The 21,704-nt window shown below is 41.3% G+C and overlaps 2 protein-coding genes across 3 annotated transcripts in view; both read left to right on the top strand.

Moving 5' to 3' along the window:
- Positions 1 to 8,882, top strand: part of LOC311042884 (metal transporter CNNM4) — a 36,657-nt gene extending 27,775 nt beyond the window's left edge. The window contains exons 6-7 of the mRNA XM_084053962.1: positions 3,923 to 4,101; positions 5,021 to 8,882. Coding sequence (XP_083910088.1) covers positions 3,923 to 4,101; positions 5,021 to 5,302 — 461 coding nt within the window. The 3' untranslated portion in view covers positions 5,303 to 8,882. The remainder of the gene's footprint in view (positions 1 to 3,922; positions 4,102 to 5,020) is intronic.
- Positions 8,883 to 15,004: 6,122 nt separating this feature from the next.
- On the top strand, positions 15,005 to 18,415 carry LOC311042890 (interleukin-1 beta-like). Of its 2 annotated transcripts, none has more exons than XM_084053970.1 (5): positions 15,005 to 15,064; positions 15,402 to 15,622; positions 17,041 to 17,208; positions 17,327 to 17,460; positions 17,622 to 18,415. In XM_084053970.1, exons 2-5 carry the CDS (start codon positions 15,421 to 15,423, stop codon positions 17,838 to 17,840), a joined length of 723 nt encoding a protein of 240 aa, XP_083910096.1. In that variant the 5' UTR covers positions 15,005 to 15,064; positions 15,402 to 15,420; the 3' UTR covers positions 17,841 to 18,415. The 2 variants fall into 2 exon arrangements, with proteins under 2 accessions (XP_083910096.1, XP_083910095.1); XM_084053969.1 differs by having other exon boundaries at positions 17,619 to 18,415.
- The last annotated feature ends 3,289 nt before the right edge of the window (positions 18,416 to 21,704 follow it).

The raw sequence follows: 21,704 nt of genomic DNA, 5'->3' as shown, positions 1-21,704 counted from the left end.
GTTTGTTACCCCTTTATTTATTTACAAAACATGTGTGTCGTCGGTGCTCTAGGACAAAATTGGGATAGGTATTGAACCTAAACTCTGTCATTGGTCGGGTAACTGGTCTCAGTATAAAGGAGAGGCACAGTGGTAACATAGGAGCAGATCCCCATCTTGCACAACAGATTGGCAAATCAAAGAGCTCATTTGCCAAAATGTCAGTGCACACAAAGAAAAAAGCATTTAACACAACATCTACAGAAGAAGACGGAGAAGGCTTTGACAACACCATAGAGCCTAAAGCCCCTTTCACTCTTATGCAGCTTCAACCAAGCTTATGCTTATGCAGCTTCTCTGTAGTTTCCTATGTTCCTCCTTATTACCCATAACTTGGTAGTATTTTATTTAACTACGGTATATTCTGTTGTCTGTCATTGTTGAACGTCAGGTGCATGAAAGAGGAGACAAGGAAAGGAGACTGAACTAGTGAGATCCTTCCTGGGGTTTTCTGAGTGTACAGAGTTGTTGGATCATTGTTGTCCTGTCCTTCTCTTTCTGGATCCTTGTTGGTCAGTAGAGTTTCAAGACAGAGGGTACTACAACTAGCAACTAGTGACATAGTTTGTCTGCCAGAGCACAAAGGAGCACAAACTCCTGCAATCTATATTTCCACTTAACTTCACCAGTGACCAATTCCAAGTTTAATACTCAAACCTACCTCTATTCCCATTTACCATGACCGGGAAGGGAAAACGTGGGTGGTTAGGCATTCTGTACAACATATTCATCTTTTACAATACTGGAGACTTTGTACATGTGGGATAGCCATAGAACGGAGCATTCTGTTTGGAATTGGTCCCGTCACCCATCCATCATAAGCTCAGAAATGTTACTCACTTCAATGACATTAGAGTGACGTTGAACTTTGGTAGAACCTTGGGTTGTATAGCTACCTGGGTATGAAATAAGTCAAAATATTGTTTTATCATCTTAATCTGCTGCTAATGTGATCGAGGAACCGAAATGTGTGATTCTATTAACCGTCATTGTATGGTGAAACTGTTCTCAAAATCTCACTTTCAGCACATAAATGAACGTGAACAAAAGGGGATTAAGTCAATATCTTTAAAAAACTAAAATGGGGCAGTTGGGGCCTATTTCGGTTACTTTACACTAATATTGTTGACTTTTCAATGTATATGGGGCTAGAGAACTTCTCTCAGGGGTGATATAGCATGCATACAGCCATTTCACTTTCCCCGAAGTAAATGTATCAGGACAAATGTTTGAATGTATTGGCAGAATTTGCTTAGTTCGCGTTTGTTTATCATCTAAAAGAGTTACTTCGAGAGCTGCTTCACCATACAATGTGAGTGAAAGAATCACTACTTCTGGATCCTCAATCACAGAGCACAGAAGTAATGGATAAAGATGATCAACATTACTTATTTCATGCCTTGATAGCTAATACAACCCAAGGTTCTACCAAGTTTAACATTGTTTAACGCTGTTGCCACAGAAAGTAGTTCCTCTTATAAAAAAACATTCACATGCTTTTCAACCAAACTTTTATCCTTATCATTGACATTATCTTTTAACATCCAGTGGAGGATTTTCCTGCAAATGTTACCACACTCAGCAGCCTGGAGTGAACAATGGGTCCCTGAAAATTGCGCACTACAGCAAGTGCATCAGTCATCTTGTTTGAGGGATGGGACTTTAAAACTGGGAATTGTCTTTCAACATGACTAAGGTTGCCATTGCCTAAACAACAGAGCTTTCACCAGCTGTGATTAATTAGTGATTAATGATGATTTAATCTGACCACAAGAATAAATCTTCCAGAAATCCTCTGCTGGATCTCTAGATTTCCTGTCTTGCATAAGATACGTTGAAGATTGTCTCACACCTGAAGGAAGTAGTCCAAGTCTAACTGCTGACTGTCATATTAGACTACCTGATCCAATCATTTAGCTAGCCTAACTCCCCTTTTATATAACTCTATGCTAACTCCTCAAAGCTAACCAAGTCAACATGTCCAGGTAAAACAGTTTCCTTACACTCACTGAGGCCCCCTGCTGGAAGACTCACACCCACTCCTGGTAATACAACTGTGGTTGGTAATATATGCCTGTGTAATGGAGCGTGCTGTGACACTTTGATATGATGCAGTCAATGCTTTGGCTTTGCCTTGGTGTAAATGAACACATGCATGACAACAAAAACACTTTGTTTACATTGTATAATAATGACTATATGAACAGAGGTGGAAAATAACTGTCTGTCGCTTGCCGTCGTGTCGATTGCCATCGGCTGCTCGGAGAAGGCACTCGCTCGCTCAGGCGCGCCTCACAATGCGCAAGACCTCGCTGTCGACTGAGATAACAAAAACAAACGCTCCTCTTCTCCAGCCGTCCTTGTAGAAACAATATTACCTCCTGTAGATGGAATAGAAGCGGCTGGTGACTCCATGTCTATCAGAGGAAGCATGTGGTTGTCTACAGCAGTGGTTTTCAACCTTTTTCATGCCAAGGACCCCGAAATTGATATACTGTACATTTGGCCACGGACCCCCATCTGAAAATGTTTTGTAGCCAGGGACCCACCCAAAAGCAAAGATTTGAGTAAAAAAATGTGCTTTAAAAATATATACATTCAAAGATATGTACTCATTTTCAAGTTTTTCAAAAATAGCAGATCTACAAGATCATAGCGCGGCACTTGGTGCCGCGCTATGAGCTTGTATATCTGCTATTTTTTAGTAGCCAAAGCTAAGTAGTTAAAATGATTGTGACGCTATGTTAACTAATTTAGCTGGGGACCCCCTGGTACCCCCCCAAGGACCACTGGTTGAAAACCACTGGTATTCAGCCTCCCCAGGGCAACAGGGATTGGGGGTTGGCAGCGATGGAGACAGCAGGACGCATGAGGAGAAGTGGCAATGACTAACTTGGGGAGAAAAGAACAAAAGTAGGAAACTAAAAAACTAAAACCTATTTCCACCTCTGTTAATAAGCCACTTATTGTAACAGAAGCAGAAATGTGAGTGTGCTGTCCACAAATAACACGAGATCTTAATTCAACATTGTGTGATATGTGGCTACTTACCAATAAACAAGGGGTATTACTGTATGTCTATGATAACTTGTCTGTGAAAAAAATGCTAGTGCTGTGCTCGAGGACTGATCTTTATCATGTAAGACTCAAGGAAAAGGCAGGTGAGATCCATCCCATGGAAGGAGACACACTTCAGGCAAATTGTATCACCCCGATGAAGACCTAAAAAGGTTGAAACCATAATCACATAATCAGCCATGTTAGAAGAATGAAGGCTTTTTAACAAAAAATCTGTATGCGAGTGCCTGAAGCTTGGCTCTTTCCATGGTGAAAAAAAAAGTGAAACAAACTTGGTTATTACCAGCAGGCTGTTTTGGTTTTATCCTGACAAGTGAAGAGGAAGCTTAAATGTACTGTATGCACAGGTAGCAGTTCATCAGTACAAGTGATTTTGACACTGAAGTTGCCTTGACATTTGAGAATTGGCACCGCCTGGTGTTGGTCAAGTGAAACAAATTGAGTGGTCTTCATGTGCATGTGTGTCTGAATGGGAAGATTGAGATGTATCACTCACCATAAACCCCTCATTCCCCCCTCTCTCATAGGCCTGCTTAACATTTGTTTAGATGTTTGTTATCCCTCTGTATCTCTGCATCTTGTGCCTACCATAGACATGTGCTTATGAGTGTTTAAATTTGAGTTTGTACGTGCATCATTGTAAGTCCAAGGAATATGAGGAATATTGTTTTTCTTAATGTGTGTGTGTGTGTGTGTGTGTGTGTGTGTGTGTGTGTGCGCGTGTGCGCGCGCGTGCACGCTTGCGTGTGTACTCCTGTCTGTTCAACCATTCATGACACTATGTATTTGTGTGTGTGTTCTTCAGAGTTCCGCACGCCATCCCACGTTAGTGGACTGAACCGCACAGCTTCGTTGAGCGGAGCCGACCGGAGCGAGTCATTGTCGGTGAGCGGCAGCAACAGCCAGCTCAACAACAGCGGCCCCTCACCACAGTATACCCCCGACTTCTATGTCCGAGCCCTCACCGACCTGCAGTTTGTCAAGGTAGGAAAATGTCTGACAGTGCAGATTTGATCACAAAAACAACCATAATGTAATGCAATATTACTTTTAAAATTTTAATAACTGCCACTATAATTAAGCAATAGGCTGGCAAGTGATTAGCCGTGGCTGCTACATTGTGTACACCCATATACACGTGTCCGGAAACAGCAGAAAATTGTTAGATATGGATATCTTTATCCACACTGTTATCACAGATTTTTAAGTGAAATTACTTTCTAGCTGGCTGTACATCATCTCAAACCAGCTAGAAAATGTGACAAAACTCAGTGACATGCAAAATCCAAAATTAAACAAAGTTATGAACTAAAACATCTTGCATCTAAAGAGCCTCAATGGTTTTTATCAGCGTGTGGGCTTTGAGGAACTTCAAAGGAACCACAGTAATGTATTTCACTGTCAGTAATGTATCGCTGGTCCTCTACCTGTGTGTAGTCACAGCTAGCCCTGAGTCCAAGTGTGACTCCTTCATCAGTCATCCTCCATTGACTTTGCATGTAATCGTGGTGCGCGCCGTTTCCGAAGAACCGCCGGTCCGACTGACTGCACACTCTGCACTGCACTCCGCACTGGCTTAATTAATAAACACGGCGAATATGAATGCGATTGCTTGGACGGTTCTCAGGATACTCGGTTGCTTGGACGGTTCTCAGGAGAACAGACATACACACAGAGATTAGTGGAATGTATAGATAGATTATTAGATGGAAATGGTCCCGCATAGGAAATATTTCAATGTAGATTGAAGTAATCCTATACCAAATTAAAGGACTAATAAATTAACGCCGCTAGTCATCTTTTAGTATCAAACCAACTGCCAGTCTTGTTATTATTTCAGTTTATCAGTTTATAACCCTTGACTATCATAACAATGATGGCGATCCTTCTCCTCGGCTCGCAGATCACAAGGGCCCAGTACCAGAACGGCCTGGTGGCATCTCGTTTGGACAGCATGCCCCAGTCCCCTGAGAGCGGCCACAACATGGCCCACGTGGACCAGACTCCACCCGCCACCGCCACGACCATGACCGAGGGCCCCGGGGTTGACTCCATCCCCATCCCCATCCCCGGCACAGAGAACGGGGCGGACGAGACCACTCTCCTCCTCAACGAGCAGAACTGCCTGGCCGCTCCGCCACGTGCCACAGCCAATCACCACAGCCAATCGGAGAATAGCATCTGACACAGCGCCTGGGCGCGGGCTGCGCCTCGCACAGGGAAACCAACAGGGACAGAGGAATGCAGACATTGACACACGGCCTCACGCCGACGGCAAGGCTCCAAAGAGGCTGTCCACATTCAGGCATATTGTGTACATATGCAAGGATTTATTCAAAACCAAACGGCAGCAAAACAAACGTGCACTCACCGACATGCGTACACATACCCTTCCATATGCCAAACTGTGTTAAGGGAACTTGTATGTTCTGTTTCCCCCTTACAACCCAGACACATCTGCGGTTGGTAGTGTTTGCATCATTTAATAGTTCCCTAATATGTCTCACTACTAACACAACAGACTGGCAAACTGAGGAAGCCTCTGTGTGAATAAGAACACTAAAGACCCACGTGGATGAATCAGCAAGTTTTCCTCTCCTCCAGGTGGAGCTGCTAGTGTCATTTAAACAGCCTTTACATTTTCCCAATGCAGTACAGAGTTCATCGCTTGGTGTGCGTGTGTGTGTGTGTGTGTGTGTGTGTGTGTGTGTGTGTGTGCATCCTTGGTGTGTACTGTATGTGCGCATGTGTATGTCACTTTTCCATCTCACTGTAAAGTCCTCGGTTAAGAGACTCAGGGAGACCCCCCCCTACACATAATCATGGACAACAAAAAGCCTGACCAACCCATGTGCACGTGTAGCGCTCTGTATGCACGTTCACATCAACCTCACCCATACAGCTAGAAGACAAAACACCATCCCTGCATGACCACACTAGTACTATGTTCTGTACAAAAAGAGAAAAGAAATCATCTAAATGTTGCCAGACAGAAACTACTTGTTAGTTTGACTCAGGCCATCACCCACCACCCCACACTACTATTTATTCCATGTGTGTGCTAAAATGCCATTGCCAACTGCATGTATGCTCTCTCTATCTCTCTCACACACACACACACACACTAAGTGAATTTTGAACGGGTCCTATCAGTTCATTCATGTCGGCATGTGCAGTATATTCTTTGTGGTTTTTCAGGTTTTTCTTTCGTTCTTTCTTTTTTTCAGTCCCCCATGCCTTCATTAGCACAGATAGGCAGCCAGCTAGCTTTGTGTCTAAACCATGTGTACTTGGTCATACAACCCTGGCTGGCAATCACCTAAAATAAGAGATTTTTGAATGAATCAAGCATGCCGCAGTGGCATGATGAAGTATGAATTGGGCTTAAGACAATCATTACTAATATGAATGTGTTAAACGTGTAGGGTACGTTACCGTAGCACTGCCCCGATACTCTCTGATAGTCTCCTATCGTTGCCTTGGATAGTTTCTTTTGATTCCGATTCCTCCAGCATGGGCGCTGTTTGTTTTATTTACGGGTCCATTTGGGGGGCGCCTAGAAATGAGAACGTTTGAGAACCACTGCGAGTACGCTGATCAGAATGTAGAGAACTGTGTAAATATGGTTGAAAGCTACGCCGGTAGTTCGCAGGAAGCAGAAGACGAGGACAAAAGTCAATGTAGGGAGGTACTTTAGGGTCCCAGGTGTGTGTGTGTGTGTGTGTGTGTGTGAGAGAAGTGCGCACACATGCGTGCGTGTGTAACCAAAGGAGGGAAGCGTTAATCAACTCCTGATTACATGCTTTCACGTACACAGTACAAAACATTATTTATTTTGAATATAGCAATGTGATTTCATTTTTATTTTTTTAACACATTGGAGGTATGGTGTTTTTGCATCTCTGTAAATTCTGTTGTGTTTTGTTATTCATGTTCAGATGAGAGGGTTGTGTTGTAGTGCGGATGGGGAGAGGGCGGCTTACTGTGAGTGGCTACCTTAGTGGGTAAAAAAATCATTGTAGCATTAGTGCAGTCAAACGCAAACACTGGCGCTCTAAACTGCGCCACATTTTAAGTTTTATGTGAAACCAAGGTGTTTTGTGTGATTATGATCATGCCTGTCTTTCAGACCCCTGTAGCCTGTACACACTCCAGCACATTGCGTGCCCTTATCAGATCTAAGTATCTTTTTGTATGATCTGAAGAATCACGCGTACTATCAGCAGCGCTGATACATTATTTAATCAGATCGTGGTCTGAGGGATTGTGTGAAACTGAACTACTGAAGCTTTTTCGATCGTGGTAAAACTACCGACCTAGCTCGTCTCACTGCTGAGATTGCCGGCTCTCCCCTCCGATTCACCTCAACAGCTGCATATGATACCAAAACCAGATTTATGCTGTCCTCATGGGGGTATTAAAATCAAACTTGATATGGGATGCAAACACTGTTATTCCATGCTTGGAAAAGCTTTAAAAAATATATATCACCAATGAGGAAGCATAAAGGAAATGTGTTCATAATTTATCTCCAAACAGTCATTTTCTTTGGTATTACTTGTCATGGTCAGGGTAGTCCATCACAGAGGCCATTATTGAGGCTATGGTTTTGTTGTAGCACAGTGTGCCTCGCACTGCCTTAAAAAACACAACTTCTGTTTGAGTGAGTTGTCCCACTCACTTAAAACTCTGTAGATTTATTTCCTATTATCTTTTCCTTATATATAATCAATTTCAAGGGTCCAAAATGTTCTGTTGTAAAGTAGCCAAAGACTTGGGACTCATTATGATACAAACACGCACTTTAGCATGGACTGCTTTATTTTAAGGCTATTAATACTTAATGGAATGACCACGGCACTCTAGGAAAATAACACATCTTTCACTGAAAATCTGTTATATGAGACGATTAGGATTTAGTAAGTCACAAATATGCCAAAGTCGCCAGCTCACACTTTCTGTCGCAATAATGGTTCTTCACAACAGGGTTTCATATCCTGTGCTTAAGTGGCACTGTACTTTTCCACAACATTTCCCTCTCCCATCAGCACCTCTCTGTTCTGTTGCCTTCAGTCTATTTGGTGACGTTGCTGGATTTTGCGTTCATTCCTGAAGCCCTATTTATACTTTGTCAAACGATGGAGCATAAATTAGGCATGAGTCATGTCATGACGTACACACACACACACACACACACACACACACACACACACACACACACACACACACACACACAGCACAGACTCTCACACATACTTACTGTATTTCTCTTCATAAAGGAGAAATTTGGTTTTGTAGACTATATGTTTTATCAGGTCTGGAAGAGGTTGCCGTTAAAGTGTGTGTTGCGTGTGACGTTTGTTGGGTTCTAAAGTTGAGCATAACCCCCAAAGATGTACTGGACTTGAGATGTGTGTGTGCGCGTTTGTGTGTGTTTGTGTGCGTGCGTGTGTGTGTACTGTGTACGATGTATATGTATGGGCGTGACATGTCAAGTCCCTGGTTATTTTTGTACCTCAGAACACTGTGTCAGTAATCGTGGTAAACAATCTTTTGTTTTGTTTAGGTTTTTTTAATTGTTATTAACTTTATTTTGAGTGCAGGGAGAATGGGGTGACTTTTAACCGGGGTGAAAATAATTGATAGTCCTCCGTTTTGTCTGGCATGCTTTAACTTAAAAGAGAACCAAGGTGTAAATACTGTTTTATAATTACTTGTTTTAAAGATGAAGAAAGTTGTTAATAAACCTGAGATATATTTCTCTACAGAAATGTGCAGTGGTCCTGATTTCTGACATGTTAAAACTGCGTACATACAGTAGCAGACATAATAGCCACATTTGCACAACCAATTCTCATCAGCTAATAGGTGATTGCATGACTACCAGTGACCAATTGTATTACTTCAAAATTACAGAAACATTGCTAATGCATGTTAGTCATAAGTTTGTCATGTTCTATGTAATTAATGTTAGTAATTTAAAAGTGAAGCCTGGTATATGCTTTGTTGTACGTGTAAGTTAAGCATAAAACACTCATAGAGAATCTAGATCTAGGCCAAAGGTCTGGAAAGAAAGGTCACTGAAAGAATTTTGTAGAAATGTCATATCGTCTCAGTCGGAAGGAAATCTCATATGTCTGAAAAACCTGTTACTTTTCAGGATTCAAATTCAAAAACGGCAAAAGTAGCAGATCGACAAGCTCAAAACGTGTCACTTCGCACCGTGTTTCGAGCTTGTAGATCTGCTACTTTTGATGTTTTTGTATGACGCTGTTGTATGATCAAGTATGGCATTAATTTATGAAAAAACACAAAAAGTAAACAGCAACTATATGTTCTCTGCAAATGGGTTTCCCACCTTCTGACATCCATGGTGGCCCGGGGAGCTGGGAATTTATGTGTGCCATTCCACATGGCACTGTACACTGAATAGTCAGTAGACAGATACAGTACACCTCTGCTCAAGATCTGATTTAACTATCTATTGTGGTGTTTCACTATAGCAAGGGCCAATGTAAACACTTGGGATATTTGAAAAACAGCCAATACAAGCTCACAACGCAATGTGTTGTGACACGTTGTGAGCTCAGAGATCTGCTATTTCTGAACAATGTAGAGAAGCAAATTAAACTTTTTAGGACACAAAGATGAAAGTGGTTCAGCCTAATTTATATGCCACAATACGATGGTGTTAGCTTGAAAGTCAGTTGTTTTCGACAAGCAACTCAGTCATGGTAGCCTATAAATGAACTTCATTGGAAATTAGTCATTATATCTTAATGATGCCTCCAGACCTTAAAGTATGGTCCCCCTGAGTCAGCCCTTCTTTTGTCTCCAGTCTCAACATTAATCACCAACCCAGTTTGCACGCATGCACACACACACACACACACACACACACACACACACACACACACACACACACACACACACACACACACACACACACACACACACACACACACACACACACACACACACACACACACACACACACACACAGCAGGGCTTTTGCAGGTAATAAAACTAGAAGTACACAACAGCTATCAAAAAAAGAGATAACATTTTTTTTTTAAGAAAGAACATTTACAATTTGCCACAGCATTTTGATGTAGATGGTTATTGTTTAAAAACGAAAGTTTCTGTAATCATGAACTATTACAATATATTAGAGATTCCAGCATACCCTAAACCTTTCAACAAAGCGCTGTCCAATGTGTATATCTCTAAAATGTGGGGGGGAAAAAAACTCTTATCCCAAAAAGGACAGTACTATTAGGCGGGTGACAAATTAAAGGAAAGATTAGTGAAGAAACTATGGAATGCAGAAGCTTCACTAGAGATGTACTGCATGACAGAATTAAGCAATTAACACATGTTCGTGCTCTGTGGCATGCATGAAAATGTTGTCATCAGTTTTCTCATCAGCTAATAGGTGATTGCATGACTACCAGTGACCAATTGTATTGCTTCAAAATTACAGAAACATTGCTAATGCATGTTAGTCATAAGTTGGTCATGTTCTGTAATTAATGTTAGTCATTTAAAAGTGAAGCCTGGTATATCAACTGGGCCTCCAACACATTTTGCATGCATGCCACAGAGGACTGTGGCATGCATGCAAAATGTGTTGGAGGCCCAGTTGATAGATTTTGGATCAAGATACAAGAGAAAAGAAACGACTATGAAAGAGTCAATTAGTGGTCACAGATTGCAGGAGCTTCTGTTACAAGCTCATAGCAGGAACAGTGACTAAAGTAACTTCTGCATTTCAAACTTTGGAAAGAGTGGGTGAAAGCACACATGCCATTGCCGTGATTCTTGGGCATTTTTAGGAAATTTTAGGAAAAACAGAAGCGCAACTCTTCCTTACTTGTGTTTCTATGCTAACCACTTCTCATACAATGAATAGTGAAACTAGCCGATCTATAAGTTCACAACAAGTTGAATGACAACTCGTGCACCTTATTTTTCTGTATGAGAAGTTGGACTGATATCATAGTGGATGAAAGCAAGTTATGATTTTGTTCAACGTGTTTTTGTTCAACAAAATTGGACTACCTCCAAACAGACATGGCCTCTCTCCCTTGGGAGTGATCATGTTTATCCTATGATGAAACATTTCTATCCTGATGGAAGCGGTGTGGTAGAAATCTTAAATATCCTTGCTAGAAACAAACTCTTATGGTAGAGAGTATATAGTAAAAGGATATTTATTATAAAAGAGAAGAAACAAAGAAATAGACCCTATATATATACAAAGATTCACACACTCAGTGGAGTGATCTAGCACAGTGGTTCTCAAAGTGGGGTCCAGGGGGACCCTCAGGTTTCCTGGGTTCTAAATGGACCCTGACAGGTCTGTAACTCTGAGAGTTATGGAGGTGCTTGAAATTGAAAGGTTTGAGAACCACTGATCTAGCACACAGAAGGGTGTAAGACAGAATGAACACAGACAGTCAGCAAGCAAACTTACATATAACGTTTATCTAATTCTCATGGAACTCTAAGGTGAACACAGGATTTAGAAGACACCAGTTATCTAAAAAATGCATAAACAAGGTCAGGAGAGGAAGGGAGTGTTAGGGCCCGTCTCTCTGGGGGGCACTGGGTGCATGATGCCATGGAGAACAAAAGCAGGCCTGTGATAAGTCCGTTCTCGCAAAACATTACCTCATATTTCACGAAAACCACAGGTCAGTTTGTGCCACTTATTTCATAACATCATTATCACATCATTATAGAACATTTTTTTCAACACAGACTCGGCCAGCAGAGTTGCTGCAATGTGATCACTGAGATCTTAATTGTTTCTATGTTTGACCCTTCACATCTATAACCTTTACTATTTATCCCCGCTAGCAGCAGGGCTAGGTCGGCGATGTCAGTCGGTCTATCCATCTACCACTTTGTTCCTAAGCAACATATTTTTAAAAAAACACTTGCTAGCTGGATTGCCTAGAATGTTCTGCACCTTATTGAACCCCAGAGGATGGCTTTTCCTCTAGTCTAGTGCCACCATGTGCACACCTTTTACTCCCAAACAGGATATAACGTATTTTCTTTAATTATTATTACAGTATGTACTTTATTTTACTTTAAAGTTGTTGCTATTGTTTGCAATGTGTATTAATCTGTAATAATACAAAATATACTCCTAACACACAGACACACACAGTTGTTGCACTAATAATAATCCTGAAATGTCCTTTAGTTTTTGTTTGGCCCCACTAGAGCATGGAGCTCTAAGATGGCAGTGCCAGTCATGTCTGCCACATGTACTCAGTGTTTCCTGTATGTAGCCTACTCATGGTCTTTCCCCAACCTGCATGTCTGTCTGCTGCTTGTGCGTCATGCTCTTGAGTTCTCGTGCCACTACCTGACACACATAGTTTGACCTAGATCCATATCATTAGTGTTCAGGTGTATGGGTACTGCAAATAAATACCACATGTGTTACACCTTATGCTCATAGTGATACATACCTCTGATGCAATTTGGACAACTGTGACTCAAAGTAGGAAGCACAGGTGCTTTGTGTTCTGACGCTTTCACAGACCATGGAAGGTGGGCATTCCCCCAACCCACATGTGGGTTGGGGGGAATGCGGGTAGGTGTTTTTTTTATGTTGCAGTTGTTTTTTTTTGTTTTTGAGGAGGGGTATGGGAGAGCAATGCAATAGTTGCAATGTATGAGACAACATACTTTTTACTAATGGTTTTGGTATTTCATAGCTATGATGATTAGGCCTATTGATTCTGCTAAACAGCAGCAAAAACACATTTCTTTACAGAATAGGTTGCCAGATTGCATCTGGTCTAATGTTGTATACCTTAGTAGCCTATAGTTTGTAGTTTTGTCCAGGACACCAACTCCCCAAAGTAACTATTGGAGGTCCGCCAACTCTTGTGTGATGGGGAGCATTAGGAGAAAATAGCAGATCTACAAGCTCACAACGCCTCACAGCGGAGAAGAGGTTTGGTGTAACAGGAAAAAAGAACAGATCAAGTACAGAGCCAAAGGTTGACTAAGTATTGCAGGTTTAAGTGGTTAAATGTCCAGGACTTAACATGAATCAAACATATTAATAGAAAAGATAATGCGTAAACAAATAAACAAACATTAATTAACACAACACTGATGGTGCTGTCAAACAGCTGGTCTATGAAGCTATATATATCTATGAAGTATATGAAAAAGTTTAATCTGCAACACAATTGTATACAATACGTAGTGGGTCTAGGGGTCCTTGGCCTGAAAAACGTTGAAGACCCCTGCAGCACTATGGTTTAATCCAATGTAAAATCATATGGGGGTTATGTTTGTATTTCTGTCCTGTCTATAACTTTCTGCTATAGGCCTATATATGGTGTTGTTTATATGCCATTCTGTGTATATGTTTACAATTTCTATTTTATTTATGTCAACAGAAAACTATTTGAGAAATTACTGTTCAGTGTACCACCCAAAAAAACACCTATAAAGATACAAGTGGGGGGGGGGGGTCATACATCACAGCATATATTCCCCTTCCGTAGGATATGCCGGAGACGGAGTAGGGGGAGATCTTGTGAGCAAGTGAATGTTGTAACTTCCACACCACTAAACAGGAAGTGAAGAAAATGCGATCCAGCCATTATTAGTTAAGACTGGCTACTTGAACTGATGGAATTTTGAGAAGTTAACTAATATAGGGTCAGACATTACAGACATGTCAAGATTAGGACATACATCTTGTCTCATGACGATGCTTGTATGTTTTTTATGTAATATGTAGGCCTACACACCAACAGAAGTTGTTGTTTTTTTAATTATTTTTTAACTTATTTGGTTTCTATTACCTATCATGTTATTCATATTCATATATAATAATTATTATTAATATCATATCGTTTTTTCCAGCATGATGTGTTAGTTCAGCGTCTTGCTCAAGGACACTTCGACACTAACCCTGGGGGAGCCCCCCAGCCCGGGATCGACCTGGGAACCTTGCGGTTTCCAGTTCACTCTACCCGGCCACTCTACCCCTGAGCCACTGCCGCCCCAAAAGAGGACCTTCACTCCATTAAAAAGGCGGTGTAGGCAGTTTAATATGACAATTTACTATTACAGTATCCCCTTCTAAAGCCTCCCCCCGCAACATAAAGTTAAGTCCACAATCAGGAGGTGATTTTTTGATTGATTGATTGAACACTTTATTAGTCAGAAATGCACAAGGTACAGTCCGACAGCACGAGGTACAGTCGGACATTTAAGCTAAAAGAATAACACAAAAACGTCATGGGGACTTGTTTCCATTGTGGTCCTATGTATTCAGTGTATCAACATAGCATGAAAATTACACAAAAATACACAAATATAAAACACTATGTACAAAGGAGAAAAGGGAAAAGTATTTTGGCAGTGAATGTCACCTCCAAATAGTTTACCTCCCCTTGTGGTCTCCTGATTTTCAGGCCTGTTTTGAAAGAAGCCAGTGATCCACATTTTTTAAGGGATAGTGTCACAGGCCACGGCTTTCCAAATTTTGGTGGCAGAGTAGTAGAATGAGAATTACCAGATCGGTACCAGATCGTTTTTGCTCCCTTTAGTATTGTGGCTGTGTGTGTCACTCACTTTGAGGAAGTGGTTACTTAGTCAGGTACATGAGGGACCGGGTATTGTTGACATTGAGGGCAATGCCCCATTGACATCTTAAAAACCAATCCCATTTTTAATAGCTTAATCCTGTCTTCTTCCCCCGAAACTCAAATATTCGAATTAGTGTGGCACAGCATTTCGTCATCAGAATGAGAGTTGTATACTTCACCCTCCCACTTCCTGTACGGGAATTCCCCATAACAGTATATAAACACCACAGGTCACATCATGCATCCATAAACACATTGTTACAAGGACTACCAGCAGCAGTACATCAGTGTCTTCATACTACTATCTAACAACTCAGGTAAAAAAGGTTTTTCTCTCATGCAGTGCTGGTTACATTTTGAAACGTACTTGTAGTATTCTACACTCTAATCTTGAGTGTAGAAGTAGAACTGTGTAGAACTGCAGTATTCATAAATTGAGGGTGAACGGTCCAGTCAGACAAATGGAACCAAATGAAACCTTACAGTCCAATTTTGTATCATTTGTTCACTAAGTTAAGTTAACTCTGAGGATTTAGTGTACATTGAGTCACAAAAAAAAGGTATCAAATGGGGTCTGTACTGTAGCTTGTATCAAACTGGGGGTCCTTCGAATAACAAAGGTTGAGAATCACCGTCTTATTTTATTGTTCACAGATCTCCCCACTCAGAAGACATGGAATTTGAATCTCAGTGGAGTGCCAAGATGCCCCAGGGCCTGGACTTGGAAATATCCCAGCATCCTCTGACCATGAGGCGCGTTGTCAACCTTGTTGTCGCCATGGAGAGGCTAAAGGCCAGCAAGTCAGACTTCTCCTGCAGCACTGAGTTCAGAGATGAGGACCTGCTCAACATGATAGTGGAGAGTGCCATGGAAGGTAAGCAGGCATGGGCACATGGGCACACACACACACACACACACACACACACACACACACACACACACACACACACACACACACACACACACACACACACACACACACACACACACACACTCATCATTAAGGATTTAGCGCAAATTTTGTATTTCCTGAAAGGGAGAAAAAAAATTGAATTTCAGCTTCTACTTTTTTAAATCCTTGGGTAATAATGTCAAACATTATAGACTGTGCCGTATATAAGCAGACATGAGGATTTTGTCCTGAACCAAATCTGTTATGTCACTCTGATATGCAGTTTTACAGAAAAGATGATGGGGAACGCGCCTTGTATAATTTTCTGGTTATTAGGACCCTGTTCTGGGTTGTTACTGAATGAGTTCAGTCAAGTGTGAAATGTTTACTCTGTCGCTGTCCCATGTCATTGAAGTAGTTTCAGGTTTTACACTGGAATTATATCACATATTAGCTTCCTAATCCTTTGGTTTCCTGCGGTGGGAGTGAGATTGATTGTGGCTCCAAAGCCTTGCCCCTGACTCAGTTTGCTCTATAATACTACATTTTCAGTGTGACAAATGTTTTGAACAGTGATTCAAGTAACCTCAGTCAGGGCTTGTCTGTGTACAGGGAGACCGTATCTGGGTTCACCATCAGGACAAATCGCGCTTATAGTTTTATGTGGTCCTTAAAGTGTAGCAACACTTTAGGAGAAACACAGACCACAGAAATGAGGCATGCTTGTGTCACCGGAAGTCGACACAAACTGTCCTCTAGTCATTTTATCTATCAGGATCTTCCTGATACCACAGACATGTCCCATTTCTGTTGATAAGAGAGAAAGATAAAGACCTTCATAGATCCCGCGGGGGAAATTCAGGTGCCAAAGACAGTACAGCAGTTAAGAACAGGTTAGAGTAGATACAGCATGATGCAGAGACATCATATTCAAGGCAACAAGAAATGTTAACCATCAAATAAAAAAGAAAAAAAAGAAATTGACTGCTTGTTACCGAGCAATTAGTCCTGAGTGGGATGAGTGACCAAATCACGATACTTATTATACAGTACATCTTCATACTGTAGCTAACGGCACAAAGGACAGTCTCAGTCTACTGGTTGTCCCCGGGGGGAGAATGAATAGGCCTAACATTCCCCCTGGTGCTGAGCCTTCCCACAATCTCCAAGTGATTGTCCATAATAGCATCCAGCTTCCTCGCTGCACGCACCTTCATTACCTCCTCCAGGGTAGTCCCCACAATGGAGCCAGCTTCCTGACCAGCCTGTCCCCCCCCCCCCCCCCCAGCATGCAATCACAAAGAAGAGAGAGCTAGCCATTACAGACTGTTACACATCCATGTGAAGTGCATTTTTTCCTTTTTTCCATAACTGAACAAATGTCTCTCTCACCCCATCAGAACAAATTGTGGTGGAGTTGACTTCAGAGCCGATGGGGGGTGCCTTCACCCAGACAAGAGAGCACCAGTGCAGGGTGACGGACCGCAAGAAGAGAGATTTGGTGCTGGTGGAAGAAGCAATGGAGCTCCATGCTGTGATGCTGCAGGGTGGGAACACCAATCACATAGGTAAGCTTCATGTGTGTCCAGAATGGTGAACAAGATTTTTTAAACTGATGTTGACTAACAAGGATCTTATAGTTTCCTTAAAGGTTTAGATTGACTTTTCTCTCTGTTCTTTTATCAGCATATCTGAACATGTCCAACTACATCCACCCGGCGCCCAGTACCAATGCCCGCCCTGTGACCCTGGGTATCAAGGGCACAAACTTCTACCTTTCCTGCGCAATGGATGATGGCAAGCCAACCCTGCAGCTGGAGGTAATATACAGCCCCGTAAATACACTGTTCTCAGTTATGGTCCTGGATGACCAGAGTAGTCTACTGATTTATTTATAGTACATTCACTACCAAAATAACCTGTCTCTGTTATGAGAATGAAGCCACTGATTGACTTTGGTTTCTTCCTTACCACACAGGAGCTGGAGGATAAGGAACAGCTGAGGAGAATAAACAGGAACAGCGACATGGTGCGCTTTCTCTTCTTCAGACGGGACTCAGGGCGAGATGCCACTACCCTCATGTCCGCTCAATTCCCTGACTGGTACATCAGCACGGCCGAGCAGAACAGCATGCCGGTGGACATGTGCCAAGAGAGCTCTGGCCGCTACCAAACCTTCACCGTCGACCGTCAGAGTTAGAGGAATTGTCTCTGAACATCTAAAACAGGGATGCCCAAACAGGGATCTGTGGCCCAAACTCAGAAGAAGGAAAAAAGGCCCATTGCAACAAGTGTAAAATATGTTGTATTTCACTCAGTTTGATTAATTTCAATACCATATTCTTTTATATAATTTTTATCCCACCACCACCCATTTCAAACCTGCACAAAATTCTGGACCTTGATACACCATGGTTTGGGCACCCCTGTTGAACGCTGCTGGAGAGAACCACTGGCAATGTCTATGAGAAAATAACTTTAAAATAACGTGTATGTACTGAGTACAGCAAGTTAACACTGGTGTATTGACTTTGTCAAAGTTCACTTCATTGTGTTTATTGTTCTATGAGCATTCACATATTTATTGTACTGAGTGATATTTCACTGTATTTATTATTATTTCAGAAAATTATTTGCTATTTATTTATTTTTGCACCATTGTTACCAGATATTTATGAATATATTTATTTGTCATATGTAATATCCTCACCATGTTTATCCCATGGATTGCATCAAATCTCAATAACTAAATATGTTCTGTAATTCCTATATGTGTAGTCCTGTAGTAGGAGATCATCAATAAACAACACAACTACAGCACAGTTACTAAACTTCCTTCAATTTATTAAATTGCTAATGAGTATGCAAGTTCTTTGTATAGTAGTCTAGTAGGGGAAATAGGTTGCCGTAAATGGCTTTTTTTGTTTGTTGGTAAACCTGTTTTTTAGGACCCCAGTTAAGATTTCTTCTTGTTGCCCAAAATGTTCAGATCTATATTTCTATTTTCACCAAATACTAGTGCCTAGAACAAGAACAATTAGAAGTTATTATTGTAAATGATAATCTGTTATTATAAATATTAGAGTTTTTGCAAAAACAAGGCCAAAAGTAGAAGACAATGTGAAATGACATTAAAATAGCATAACAAATTGCAGTTAAGACATACAGAGACAATTAAACACATTTCCCCAAAAACACTGACACTGTAAGGAATTCAGTAAATGTTTATTACTTAGGTTCAAACTAGTCTTTATTTTATTTCAGGTAAAAAAGAAAGCACAAAACAATATGGACTCGTTATCAACCGTTTCTCATGTAATCTTCTCTGTTGGTACACCATTACGACTGATCATCATCATCATCATCACCTGTTTATCTCTTCAATCTCCATCTCTTCCTCCTTATCATGCTGGTACCATCCTCCTCATCCATGTTCAGAGACTGGCAGTATTTTAAATACATGTATTTAAAATACTTTTTTCTTATTTAGAAATTTGTATTTGGCTGGGAAGTAAAAAATGGTTGGCTTATACCATCCTCAGAACAAATTCAACCACAAATGAGAGGCAGAGTAGGGCGGGTCTTGAGACAGACTTCATATCATCTTGCCTCAACTAGTCAATGAAGCCTCATGGAAATGTCCTTATGCAAGATAGTTAACTTTTGTGATAATTGCATTACTGCATAACCCATAAATGGTCAGACAACAAGCCTAATATTTGATTATTTGTGATGCTATGTGTCAGTATCCTGGTCAGTATCCTGGCGTCAGTATCCTGGTGTCAGTATCCTGGTCAGTATCCTGGTGTCAGTATCCTGGTGTCAGTATCCTGGTCAGTATCCTGTTCACTATCCTGGTGTCATCCTGGTGTCAGTATCATGGTGTCAGGACCACGCCCTTGCCCTCATTCCAGAGCGGACACTCTCTTTTCCCAGTGTTTCGCCTGGGTGGGCGTGGTTTTGAGGTTAGGTTAGTTTAGGCATAGTTTTTGTGAGGTTAAGATTAGGGTTAGGTTTAGGAATATACACCAAAGAAAGAGGGAGTCCCCATCACAGAGATCCTCGTCCCCAGCCTATTAACTACTCTCACCTATCCCTCATTATTAGTTCACTCCTATAAATACCCCTCTCTTCCACTCCACTTCAGGCAGTATTGTTTGACTCTTTGAGACTCTTGCCACATCACACTGTCCCATCCGTGTACAGCTTAATTTAGTGTTGTTTGTTGCTGAACTGTACTTTTCCTTTGACAATGTTTTTTTGCCTTTCGACTTAGTACCTTTGCTTTGACTTAATTAACTCTTGAAACCTGCACCTGCATCCAAGAATGTCATTACACATGGTCGGCATCATGGTCAGTATCCTGGTGTCAGTATCCTGTTCAGTATCCTGGTGTCAGTACCCTGGTGTCAGTACCCTGGTGTCAGTATCATGATCAGTATCATGGCGAGTATCCTGGTGTCAGTACCCTGGTGTCAGTATTATGGCCAGTACCCTAGTGTCAGTATCATGATCAGTATCCTGGTGTCAGTATCCTGGTGTCTGTGAAGTACAGGCATAGAGGCAGCTCTATGTAAAACTGTGCATTCAGTCTCATGCCATAGTCTTGTAGCTTTCAAAGATAACAAGGTCACTCTGGCCTGAACTCTCACACACAGTGGTAAACATTTTGTCTGCCTGCTCGAAACACCATGAAAAACACTGCTTGTATGATCAATTTATTCTTAAGAATTCTGACATGGGAAACTAATTTAATATTTGGCAATCAATCTATGAATTGACTAATCATTGCATCAGTTTTTATAAAATGTATTTTCGAAATATGTATTTGTATCTCAAATACATTTCTCAGACCAGTATTTAGGATTTTTTTTGTCATTAGTTTTTTGACACAATATTTGTAATTTGTATCAAAATACTATTTTCACCCATCTCTGTCCAATCCATGTTATTGTTTGTGTAATCTGCCTCCTTCTCAAGAGCTTCTTGGAGGGAGGATGGGTCAAACTGCTAGTACCTCCATGAGAGAAAGAACTAAAGAATAAGAATGAATTTAGATACAATTTTAGATTCTAAAGCTTTTCACTACAGGCTCCTATAATTTTTAAAAAAATCAAGCTTTCCATCCCTCTCTAGCAGGTCGAGCTTTTTCCATCTGGTCTAATCTTGGCACAAAATTATTATTTTAAATTTAGAGTAGCCAATTATTTTCTACCCCCTTTTCCTCCCCAATTTAGTAGTTAAGCCAATTAATTCCTCCCCACACACATTTATGTGTTGTCAGTGCTGTTGTATCCTACTGACTGAGGAGCCCCCACCGGGAGGACATAGGGCCTTCGTCCTTCCTACTCCTCCCGCCTGACACTCCCTGCTGACATGTGCTGCCCCAGCATATGTGCAATGACCAATATCACCCTCCCCGCCCAGCTTCCGTCCCCCGAACACGGGCCAATTGTGTTCTCATAGACACCTGACAATGCCGGATGTACCGCGGTGGATTCGAACCCACAACCTCTGTGGTGGTGAGCAGGGACGTTACCACTGCGCCACCCAAGGCATAACATTCTTTTATGATTTATACGTTGAGGACACCTTTGCATCCTTCCAACAGATCTCAGTTAAATCCCCTAAAGATTTTTTTTAATATATCTACAGGTTCGTAGCTTTGTCCAGGACACAACTTCCCAATTTTCCTCCCAACCTGTAAGCCCCATTGATGCCTGTTCATTCTAACCAAATATGTTAAAAGGTATCATGTCACGTGCATATGATTATGATACAATTAGTTTTTCATTGTTATGTCAGATTTATTTATACTGAAAATAGCAGATCTAACTCACACATAATGTGTCACATCTGAAAATTGTAACTGGTCCTATTAACTTCTAAGCTTAACACCAGAAAATAAGACATGTGAAAAAACAAACCTAGCACAGAATCAGAGATTCCCCTTCTGGTTGCCGTGCCAAGGGGGGATCTTCTGTGGTGAGCAAGTGAATTATGTAACTTCCCCTCACCACTAATCAGGAAGTGAAGAAAGATGAGTTTTAGTGGACATACACAA

This window comes from Gymnoscopelus microlampas (assembly GCF_963454915.1).
Source record: "Gymnoscopelus microlampas genome assembly, chromosome: 4".
In the NCBI taxonomy this organism is placed as follows: Eukaryota; Metazoa; Chordata; class Actinopteri; order Myctophiformes; family Myctophidae; genus Gymnoscopelus; species Gymnoscopelus microlampas.
This window is presented reverse-complemented; position numbering and strand designations above follow the sequence as displayed.